The 12,244-nt window shown below is 39.5% G+C and overlaps 1 protein-coding gene across 1 annotated transcript in view; it reads left to right on the top strand.

Annotated features, from left to right (window-relative positions):
• The window catches only part of PLGRKT (plasminogen receptor, C-terminal lysine transmembrane protein), a 26,985-nt gene extending 15,165 nt beyond the window's left edge, over window positions 1–11,820 (top strand). The window contains exons 2-4 of the mRNA XM_006863754.1: window positions 3,160–3,290; window positions 7,776–7,885; window positions 11,699–11,820. Of these exons, the coding sequence (XP_006863816.1) occupies window positions 3,160–3,290; window positions 7,776–7,885; window positions 11,699–11,820 (363 nt within the window). The remainder of the gene's footprint in view (window positions 1–3,159; window positions 3,291–7,775; window positions 7,886–11,698) is intronic.
• The last annotated feature ends 424 nt before the right edge of the window (window positions 11,821–12,244 follow it).

Here is a 12,244-nt window from a genome sequence, read left to right as displayed (position 1 = left end):
ACTCGATGGCACCTGACAACAACAACAACAACATCTTATATGCAGCCATCTTGTTAAATATCTGGTTGATCCTGATAATTTTTGTCCATTGTCTTGAATTCCTTTTTTTTAAGTTTTTATTATGATTGAATTTTTTTATATACATGATTATTAATTCATTGATAGTTCCAACTCAGCTACCTTGTATAGGGTTTCTGAGGAGTGACTGATAGGTTTGAACCACCAACCTTGTGGTTAGAAGTCCAGTGCTTATCCTGCAGCACCACTCCAAGAGTCTAGAATATTATATTACATCATCATACAATGTTCCTAGAATATTTGTAAAAAAAAAAAAAAACCCAAACTTTTGCTATGTTTGTTGAATACATGGATTATCAAGCTTATTGGCTTGGTTATTCAAATTCTTAATAACCAGCTGATGAAATTTAAAAAATGGTACAGATCATACACTGCAGCCCATGGGAGAGGTGCCATGAAGGGTCCTAAGTAAGGGAAAGGGACCCGATCCAGAGAAACAACCACAGCAGAGATGGAGGCAGAGATGAAGACATGGAGAGATTGAGCAGCTGAGGACTCTAGACTCATGGAAAGAGAAAGGCTGTGTGCTGGTGGCCAGGAGGCAGGCATGCAGAATGTGCCCTTGGGTTGTTTAAATGCTTATATGTTCCTGAGTGTTTTTGTGTACATCCAAAAAAAGAATGAAAACAGAGGGAATATTGTTGAATGATGATGCATGTAGGGGAATGTAATCATTGCAATGAAATGAAATACAATAGGATGAGTACAAAACTGATCTTCTCCCATGTAAACAATCACCCAATTCACAATAAAAGCCTTAAAAAAAAAAAAAGTTAGCAAATTAAACTGAAGAAATGGGGAAAAAAAGAGAGAGAATATAACTAATTTTCTTTTCCTTAAATATCCTCCTGCAACATCTTAAAAAATAAAAAATTAAGGGAAATAAATAGAACTGCTATTGCGTTTCCTATACAAACATCCTCTCCCCCCTACAACCAGAGACCTATTGCAATCAGAAAACGTGCTCTACATATTTAAACTCATTAGAAAGTTAATAAAATACCATTTTTAAAGTCTCATTTAAAAAAATCTCAATCTCATAATGAAATAGCACTCTGCAATAGGTGCTGTTATGAATCCCCCTTAACAGAGGAGAGACTGAAGAGTAGACAAGTCATAACTTGTCTGGGGTGACAAAGATGAACTGACTGATGGAGAACTGTGAGAGGCCAGGCAAGTTGGGAGGGACCACTCTGGAAAACAAGGTTTCCCAGGTGCACGGAGCCTGTGTGGAGTGTTACGAAGCTGAGCAGGGTATTTCTACTTGATGTGGCAGAAAACAGAAGCATGGGAGGCTTCTCAGTAGGGCCGTGACAGGAATAGAATTAGTATTTTTAAATAATCTGTTCTGCATTTTTAGATCTAATTGTCTAGGCAAATAATAACAGGGTCGACGGCACTTAACCACAACACCTACTTCTGTTGAGCCCGTTCTCAGGCTTTGCTTTAAGACCTTCACATGTATTTGCTTATTTCATCTTCACAACAACCCCGTTTTACAGATGAGAATACCAAAGCACGGCCTCCTGTTCACTATCCCACTCTCTGTCTGAGGGTTCCCTTAACTTTGGGTTTGGTGACTTTCTGGTAGAAAACTTGTTTTACATTCTCAGTCCTGTGCCCTCTCTAGGTGCCATAGGATCATTTAGATTTTTCCAGCATTCCTTGGCAGTTGGAGGAGACTGGGGTGTCCTCTCTCTCAGGCCATTTCTGCCCTACTGAAGCTGCCTCGTGCGTGAATTCTGCAGGAGGAAGCAGGGCCATAAGTCCTTGCTCTCTAGTGATCATCAAACACAACTGTGGCTTCCATCCCATCCCCTAAGTGAGCCAATGAGTGAAGCTTCATGCTTCATGAAACTCTAATTCTCTTCCCCAGGTTCCTTCCAACCGTAGAAACAGGACCTGAAGGAGAACCATACCACAGTACACTCATTTCTGCCCACCCTGTGGCTGACATGAATTCTATGCTCACTGTCTTCCAGGCTCTGCTAAGGGATGGTCGAGCTAAGATTATAGAATGAAAAAAACAAAACCCAACTTTTCTCTAGAAAGACTCCAACTCTTTCAGAATAATGGACCTGGGTTTTCAGAACATATACACTGTGTGTGTTTTTAAAATCCATTCAGAAATTCAGCCCCCTTCTGTGTTCTGGGCTTTATCTGGCTTCCACCCCAAGACCTTCAAAGCCACAGACCAAAGTGGTGGGAGGACTTGAGCCAACAATGAATACTCTCTGCTGTTGTCTCAATCAGTACACCTCTACTATCTACTGTGTGTCAAGTTGCTTGGTGATGCAACAGTTGAGCGCTCGACTGCAAACCTAAAGGTTGAAGATTAGAACTCACTCAAGGGATCTGTGGAAGAAAGACCTATCCATTTGCTCTCATAGAGATTACAACCAAGAAAACTTGATGGGTCTGTTCTACTTTGTCACATGGGGTCGTCATGAGTCAAAAATCCATGCAGAGGCAACTCACAACAACAACAATATCATATATCATGGTAATGATAAAAATGGATTTAATGTTCTAAGTGCTGTTGAGTCAGTTCTGACTCAGAGTGACCCAGTTTAGCATTTCTAAGAGCAGCTGTGGGTTTGAACTGCCAATCTCGTGGTTAACAGTACAGTGCTTCTCCTTCAGTGCCACACCAGGGTGGACTTGATACTCAATGATTTCAATTTGGAGTTGCATGGATTCAGGAGACAAAGTGATTTCTGTAAAGAAAAATTCATAAGATGTATCCGCACTTAAAGGCCTTTAGATCTTCCTCCATGTGTAATCCAAAAAGGTGAACACATATCTGGGGTTTAGATAGAAGAGACCAGATAAGACCAAAGGCTGCAGAAACAGAGGACTGGTGTCTGCTTTGTATATATTCCAGAATGATTTCACTGTCAAAATGGCATTGGGGGATAACTGTTAAGAGGGACTTCAGTCAAAATCTGTTGAATTGAAAGAGAGAGTGATATGAATCAAAACAGTTCAATGAAAATTCACTGGAAAAAAAGGCTGTTTATCAACTCCTGGCTCGAATTCAAAAGATGAGTAACCATACTTTTTCTTCTGTTCTGTCCCCAGCTGGAAAGGCAGCTAGTAATGCAGAATGAAATGAGAGAAAGACAGATGGCCATGCAAGTGGCTTGGTCTCGAGAATTCATCAAATATTTTGGAACCTTTTTTACCATTGCAGCCATCTCTTTAACAGCTGGGTATGTTTGCTATTTACATGACATTTTTCTTAAATAATTTACTTTTTTTTCTTTTTGGCTTTGTCATTTTCATATTATTAAATTGGCCAAGTTAGGATTTGGGTCCTATGTAAACAAAATGATGTTATCCATGGTATTTTTTCTGATGTCTTTGCATAGTCAATAAAACACAAGTAAACATCTTTGTGGTGTTCTCTGCTTTCAGCCAAGATCCATCTGACGTCAGCTCTGACATCTGCCGTTCTACATCCTCTTCGGGATCCGACTAAAATCTCTGGCAGCTCCTTATCAATGTATTTCTGCAATCATTCTTTAATTATCTTTCACAGAATTTCATTTGCATGTAATTATAAAGATGTTGCTGTTGTTATTCAGTGCCGTCAAGTCGATTTTGACTCACGGTGACCCTGTACAGAGTTTCCGAGGAACACCTGGTGGGTTTGAACCACAGATTTAAAAGATGCTCTTAGATAATTTCTGAATTTCATGGGGCCATCTTTCTTTGGAATGGATCTTTTCTAGTTGTTGGCTAGGTAGTTATTTTCCAAATGTCTTCTAAGCCCAAATGAATGAGTGCCTCCAGCACTGCATTGGTTTGTTGAAATATTTCAGTTGGTATTCCATCAATTCCTGGAGCTTTTAGTGTTTTTTTGTTTTGTTTTGTTGTCAATGCCTTTAGTAGCTTGTCCTTCTTCCTTTAATGCCACTGGTTCTTGATCATATGCTACCTCTTGAAATGGTTGAATCAATTCTTTCTGGTACAGTGACTCTGTATTCCTTCCATCTTCTTTTGGTATTTCCTATGTCATTCAATATTTTACCATGTTGCTGTTGTCGTAAGTTCTGTCAAGTCAGTTTCAACTCATAACCATTTGGTGTAGGGTTTCCAAGTTTGGACCATGGACCTTGTGGTTAGCAGTCTAGTGCTTATTCTATAGCACCAAACCAGGATTCCATTTTGCCCATAGAAGCCATCAATATTTCAGCTCAAGGCTTGAAGGTCTCCTTCAGTTCTCAAAGCTTGAGAAATGCTGAGTGTGTTCTTCCCTTTTCATTTTCTAACTCCAGGTCTTTGTACATTTCATTTATGGCACTTTGTTTTCTGGAGCTGCCCTTTGAAAAGTTCTGTTCTGCTCTTTTACTTCCTCATTTCTCTTTTTACTTTAGCTCCTCTATGTTCAAGAGCAAGTTGCAGAGTTTCTTCTGACATCCATCTTAGTCTTCTCTGTCTTTTCTGTCTTTTCAATGACTTTTTTCTTTCTTCACGTATGATAGTCTTGATTTCATTCCACAGTTCTTATGGTCTCTGGTCCTTAGTGTTCAATGCATTAAATCTGCCCTTGAGATGGTCTCAAAATTCAGGTGGGATGTGCTCAAGTCATATATTTGCTATCGTGGATGTGTTTTAATTTTCTTCAGCTTCCACCTGAAGTTGCATAAGAGCAACTGATAGTTTGTTCCACAGTTGGCTCCTGGCCTTATTTTGGCTGATGATATTGAGCTTCCCTAGCTTCTTTGTACAGATGAAGTCAATTTGATTCCTATATAATCTGGTGAGGTCCAGGTGTATGGTTGTCTTTTATGGTGTTGAAAAAAAGGTATTCTCAATGAGTAAGTCATTGATCTTGCAAAATTCTATCATGCGAGCTCCAGCATGGTTTCTATTATTATTGCCATATTTTCCAACTTGGGATTCCAACTTCTTCCTTATTCCTACTTTCACAGTCCAATCACCAGTAATTACCAGTGCAATTTGATTATATGTTTCATCAATTTGACTGCAGAAGTTGGTACAATCCTTCGATTTCATCATTGAGAACTTTGGTATCTACATTTGAATAATAATTATATCAGCTGGTCTTCCTCATAGGCATGTGGATGTTATCCTATCACAGACAGCATTGTCCTTCAATATAAATCTTGGAATGTTCTTTTTGACAATGAATGTGAATTTTTAACTCCCAGCATGGTAAACCCTACAATTGTCTGATTCAAAATAGCCAATACCAGAAAACTTAATTGTGCTCATGAGGAACTTGTACATAAACCAAGAGGCAGTCATTCAAACAGATCAAAGGAGTGCTGATTGTTTTAAAATCTGAAAAGGTGTGCATCAGGGTTGTCTTCTTTCACCACACTTGTCCAACCTGTATGTTGAGCAAATAATCAGAGAAGCTGGACTATATGAAGAAAAATGTGGCATCAGGATTGGAGCATGGCTCAGTAACAACCTGTGATATGCAATTGACACAACCTTGTTTAGTTAAAGTGATGAGGACTTAAAGCACTTACTGTTGAAAATCACAGAATACAGTCTTTAGCATGTATTTTTCCTCAATGTAAAGAAAACAAAGATCCTCACAAATGGACCAATAAATGATAGCATGAGAAATGTAGAAAATATTGAAGTTATCAAAGATTTCATTTTACTTGGATCCACAATCAATGTCCATGAAAAAAGCAGTCAAGAAATCAAATGATGTATTCAACTGGGCAAATCTGCTATGAAAGATCTCTTTAAAGTGTTCAAGAGCAAATATGTTACTTTGAGGACTAAGTTATGTCTGACCCAAGCCATGATATTTTCAGTCACTTCATATGTATGCAAAAGCTAGATAACAAATAAGGAAGATCAGTGAAGAGTGGATGCATTTCAGTTATGGCTTTGATGAAGAATACTGAATATAACATGGACTTCCAGAAGAACGAACAGATCTGTTCTGGAAGAAGTGTAGTTGAATTGCTCGTTGGAAGCAATGATGGCAGAACTTTGTCTCTCTGATTTGGACATTTGTAAAAAGAGACCAATCTCTGGAGAAGGATATCATGTTTGGTAAAATGTAAGGTCAGCAAAAAAGAGGAAGAGACTCAGTGAGATGGATTGCTAGAGTGGTTGTAGAAATAGGCTCAAACGTAACAACTTTGAGAATGGCACAGGACCAGGCAGTGTTTCATTCTGTTGTACATAGGATCACTATGAGTTGGAACTGACTCAAAGGCACTTAACAACACAAGCTAAAAGTAACCCTTGATAGCTCTGCTAGAACTCTGTAGACCCTTGCTGTTGTAAGACCCATTGAGTTGGTTCTGATTCATTGTTGTTGTTAGGTGCCATCAAGTTGATACTGACTCACAGTGACCCTATGCACAACAGAACGAAACACTGCCTGGTCCTGGGCCAACCTTACAGTTGTTTCTACACTTGAGCCCATTGATGCTGCCACTCTATCTCATTGGGGGTCTTGCTCTTTTTCTCTGACCCTCCACCTTACCAAACATGATATCCGTCTCCAGTGATTGATCCCTCCTGACAGTATGTCCAAAGTATGTGAGACGAAGTCTGGCCATCTTGACCTCCAAGGAGCACCTTGGCTGCACTTCTTCCAAAATGGATCGATTGGTTCTTCTGGCAGCCCATGGCACCTTCAATAGTCTCCTCCAACACCATAACTCAAAAGCATTAATTCTTCGGTCTTCCTTACTCACTGTCCAGCTTTTGCATGCATATGAGGTTATTGACAATACCATGGTTTGCATCAGGTGTGCTTTAGTCCTCAAGCTGATATCTTTGCTCTTCAATACTTTAAAAAGGTCTTGTGAACCAGATTTGCCTAGTGTAATACAGCATTTGATTTCTTGACTGCTGCTTCCATGAGTGTTGACGGTTGATCCAAGAAAAATTAAGTCTTTGACAACTTCAATCTTTTCTCTATTGATAAAAGAATGTTGTTTACTAGTCCAGTGATGAGGATTTTTGTTTTCTTCACATTGAGATGCAATCCATGAAGGCTGTGGTCTTTGGTCTTTATCAGTGAGTATTTTAAGTCCTCTTCAATTTCAGCAAGCAAGGTTGTATCATCTGCGTATCGCAGGTTGTTAATGAGTCTTCCTCCAATCCTGATGCCACGTTTTTCTTCAGATAACCAAGCTTCTTAGATTATTTGCTCAGTATACAGGTTGAATAAGTATGGTGAAAGAATACAACCCTGTCGCATACCTTTCCTAATAGAGACCTTGTACAGTGTTTCCGAGGAATGGCTGGTGGGTTTGAACCACTAACCTTGCAGTTAGTAGTCCAGAACTTATTCTACAATACTTCACCAGGACTCTGTAGAACCAGACTCGTAATAACTTAATTCTATCTCTAGGTTCTTAGATTTCTTCTGTCCTTTTCTCCACTTTATAAGTTAAAGAGAGGACTGCTTTTTCACCAAAATAGGGGTAAGCCTATACAAGTTTATTTCTACCATTTCTCAGAAGTAGCTATCAATCATTTTTCTTTTTATAAATGAAGAATCTGAGCCTCAATGTCAAATAAAGATGAACTGATAGACCGTGCCCTTGAGAGCTGTGCGGTCTGGTGACCGGCTCTGAGGAGGAAAATCCTACTTCTATAGAAACCTCAAAATGCAGGTAATTTTTAATTTTCTTCATTGAGTGTAGAGAAATATGTTTACAGATTGTTCCTTTCTGTTCTTGAAACAGAGCAATAAAAAAGAAGAAGCCAGCCTTCCTCGCCCCCCTTGTTCCATTAAGCTTTGTCTTCACCTACCAGTATGACCTGGGCTATGGAACCCTTCTACAAAGAATGAAAGGTATGTCTCTGAACAACCAGAGTTTCTGCTTCCTTGTTCAGGAACTCAGGAAGTCTCCCTTCACTTAGTGGTTACTGCAACTTGTGAGAACCAGCGTAATGAGAACTGACTGCTGCATTTTCAGATATTTTTTTAATAAATTGGTTGTAAATGCCAGTCATTGTTAAACATTAAATTCTAAAAGTTTACAATTAAAGTTTTGAAAACATATTAAATTGTTAAAAACAAAGATACTACTCGGAACGCATGAGTTTCATGATTTTACTGTTATCTACAGTAACCCTATTTCTATGGTATCTGTGTGTAGTCCTACAAATACAAAATACAGATACAACAAAATGCAGCTACACCTCTGCCTTCACCAGTGTCCTGTTGGTAGCTTAAAGTTGGTCATGGTGAGAGTATTTATACTAAGGAAATAGGAAAACGTGAGAAGTCAGGGCTTGATCTTTTGTTGTGTTGATTGATAGATCAGGGGTTAGCAATATGGTCTGCAGGTCAGCGTCATGTTTTTGAGACTAGACTTTTATTGGAACACAGCCATACCCAGTCTTCTATATATGATCTATGGCCTAAAGTCAACACTATTTCCTGACTGGTTATAAAGGCCATGGGGCCAGACCTCCTCTAACTTCACAAGTTGGGAGGAGGAGAATCACCGTCAGCATCAGCCCAAAGCCAGACATGCCTCCGCCTCCCAGCCTTCCTCACTAATTCCGACACAAACCATCCCTCCCACTCAGCTGGATTCATAATTCATTGCAATGGCCACACAGAACTCAGACAATACTCACGATTATGGGATTTCCTAGGGAAGTTAACGAGTTACAATTGAGAATCAGAAATGCTCAGGATACTATGAAATGCTCAATGGCATTCAACACCAACACCAAGAATCTGATTCTGCAAAAATAAAGTTTATACTATTCTCAAACAAGTGAAGTTCCCACACACACCTTTGTCGTACTCACTAGTATAAGCGAAAATATTCAACATTATTCATGTTAAAATTGTACTCTTCTGTCAACTGCATAGTTTGCCTGTGACAATAAGAATGCAACAAAGGTCAATGAAAGCATTCTGTGAGCACCAACCTACACTATGGAACTGATGAGATCAAGTGTATCATACATGTTAGGATTTGTAAATGACAAGCTATGTATACCTTGTCAGTACAATTTATAATAACACATCTACAAGATGAGCTGGCATCCTTCTTTCTGGAGATGTGGTGGGCAAACATGTAGCAGCATAGGCTCTCACAGACCTCTGGCTCTCACTGCCCTGGAGGATGGAGCAGCTGCTGCAACAGAAATCTCTCTGTCTCAGGGCTTTAGAGTTGCCCACTAGCATGGGCTCTCCCTGCCCTCTCCACCCAAACACTCACCACTTTTCTGGGCGGTACATCATCATGAAGGTCCTCGTGTTCCTACTCTCAAGCCTTCAGTCTAGAGCACATCAGGAACAGCACCTTCCCAAGCCTGCATCTTGGTTATCTTGAGTTCTCCTAGACTCTGAAGCCGTTTGTTATGGTTTGTGATGGGAAAAGAGGAGGTACAGACCACTCTTCCGGTTTGGAGTAGGGATAAGACATCACATTCCTTCTTCAAAATTCTCATTTGAAAATGGAACGCATTTTCCACATAGAACATTTGTTAAAATATCCATTTGGGTTTGGGCATTATTGGTATCATATGTTGTTAGTAAGTGCTGTGGGGTCGGTTTCAACTCATAGTGACCCTATATAGAGTTTCCAAAGCTGTAAATCTTTGCAGGAGTAGAAAACCACATCTTTTCTCCCACCAATGAGAGACTGGTAGGCTCACACTGCCAGCTTGGTAATTTTCACTTCAGTGCTTATCCTATAACTCCACTGCGCTCCCAATCACAGGCATAGAGGCTTGGATTTACAGTACACCACAAAATGGAGGAATAAAGCTAGAAAAGCCAAATTAAGTAATTCACTACACTGCAATCATATTACTAATATGAAACACTTCATTTCCTAAGGAAATTTTTTTTTGTATATTTGGAAAGTAACTTTATTATAGGTACATCCAAGTCTACAAAATATAAAATTACAAATTTCTAAGACATTTTAAGGGAAATTTCTGTAGAACCTGTCACATTAGAAAGTTAAGTTATAGATATTTCCCATTAAATAGTGATGGACCCTAAATATTCCATCTCTTTGAGTGAATTTGTCATTAGCCATTCTGTAAACACATACCAATACTTTCACATGGAAAACACCTGTCATTAATGGTCTGCCTTGGTATATACACTTTTGCTTTGTTTTTCAGCTTTTGTTGTTAATCGAGTGATAGTTTACATGGGAGAACATTGGGTTTGCACTCATCCTATCGTATTTGTTTCATTGGAATGATTACAATCCCCTCCATACTTCATCATTCAACAGTATTTGCTTCTGTTCTCTCTGATTTGTTTTGTTTTGTTTTTTGGATGTACACAAAAACACTCAGGAATATATAATAATTTAAACAACCAAAGGGCAAGTTCTGCAAGCCTGCCTCCTGGCTGCCAGCACACAGCTTTTCTCTTTCCATGAGTTTAGAGTCCTCAGCAGCGGTATATACAGTTTTATAATGACTTGTACTTACTACTTAAGAGAGAGCAAAAAAGAAGTTTTCAGAGAGGTGCAATACTTAAGTACTTTAGAAGTATTTACAGAAAGCATCTGCCTTCCTTCCCAAAGCAGGTGTATAGAATGCAAATAATATGCATTTCATTATAATTTTACATTTTTTTGCTCATTAGTCTTCAACAATAGTAGTTAGTAAATATTATTGGCTTGAAGAAAATACTGAATTATCTAGCTGTTGTTTGAGAGAAGAATGGTTTATATGTATTATGTATACAAACTGAAAAATACTCAATATTATCTGGGATGTTTCCAATTGGTTTCGGGTGAAAGATTAGCTTTCCTGAAAAGTCAGAACTTTTAGCATACTTGATTTTCTCTCATGCCACTTATTATATTAAGGGCATGAACCCAAACCAAGTCCACTGCCATTAATCAGAACACTCTAGGACAGAGTTGAACTGCTCTCTAGCGTTTCTGAGGCTGTAAATCTTGATGAGAGCAGACAGCCTCATCTTTCTCCACGGAGCAGCTGGTGGGTTTGAACTGTCAGCCTTGTGGTTATCAGCCAAGTGCATAACCTACCATACCACCAAGGATCACTATGAGTTGGAACTGATTCAAAGGCACTTAACAACAACAAGCTAAAAGTAACCCTTGATAGCTCTGCTAGAACTCTGTAGACCCTTGCTGTTGTAAGACCCATTGCGTTGGTTGCTGTTGAGTTGGTTCTGATTTATTGTTGTTGTTAGGTGCCATCAAGATGGTACTGACACATAGCGGCAGCTGGTGAGTTTGAACTGCCAGCCTTGTGGTTATCAGCCCAGTGCATAACCCACTATACCACCAAGGCTTCTTCATAGGAAACAGGAAGGACCATATGTGACTCTCCCACCCCAAACCCTCCAAACAACTAATACTGATCATCCAGACTTTTGTTCAATGCTTATGGTCCCTTCTGTTCTACATTTTACCATGCTGCCATCTGCCTGGTTTAGGCTCTGGCTTGTGGTCTGTCTCTCTCTGAGTCTGCAGAAGTCAGGACTGTGCTTCCTTTGGGAGACGCATCGTTCTCCCAAGGATGGTGGCTGGAGCTCTGGGAGGTTTGGAGATGTGTTCCCACACGGAATGTCAGCATTGTTGAATGTCAGGCCTTTCCACAAAACTCTGATGAACTGGTGTCCCCTTGCCTGTTTCTGTGCTTCATTTAGGGGAGGCCGAGAGCATACTGGACACAGAGAAGAGTATGCTGCAGCTGCCAGGAGGAGTGATCACTTTTGAAAGCCTTGAAAAAGCCCGAAGGGAACAGAGTCAATTTTTCATCAACAAATGAAGTCATGTCTGCCCACTGAATTGCAAAGCACAGAATTGCTGGTGTGAATCATGGTTTCTACAGTTTTCTGAATGCCCAGGATTTTGATATAATGGATTTTGTTGTAAAATTTTAAAACACAGAATGAGTTTTGTTTAACTATTTTAAAATAAAATTTTTAACATTTAATAAAAAATCATGGACGTTTTCTAACTCCCTTTGAGACTTTCTATGTATTGTGTGTGTATTGCCAATATCTAAGCACATTAATAAATTGAATTGCTTTAAATTCCTGGAGACAGCTGTCAGCCGGGCTGCCCTTTCTCTGTCTCACACACCCGTCTCCTCTGGATGCACCCAGTGCTTGGATTTATCAGTGGGTCAAGATGATGACCAGGCACTCTCCTGAGTGTTTTGTGTAGACCACTCCATGTAATCGTCCCAG

The sequence above is a fragment of the Chrysochloris asiatica genome, unplaced genomic scaffold (genome assembly GCF_000296735.1).
Source record: "Chrysochloris asiatica unplaced genomic scaffold, ChrAsi1.0 scaffold00056, whole genome shotgun sequence".
NCBI lineage: Eukaryota > Metazoa > Chordata > Mammalia > Afrosoricida > Chrysochloridae > Chrysochloris > Chrysochloris asiatica.
The sequence above is the reverse complement of the archived record's forward strand: the minus strand, read 5'-3'. Positions and strand labels throughout refer to the sequence as shown.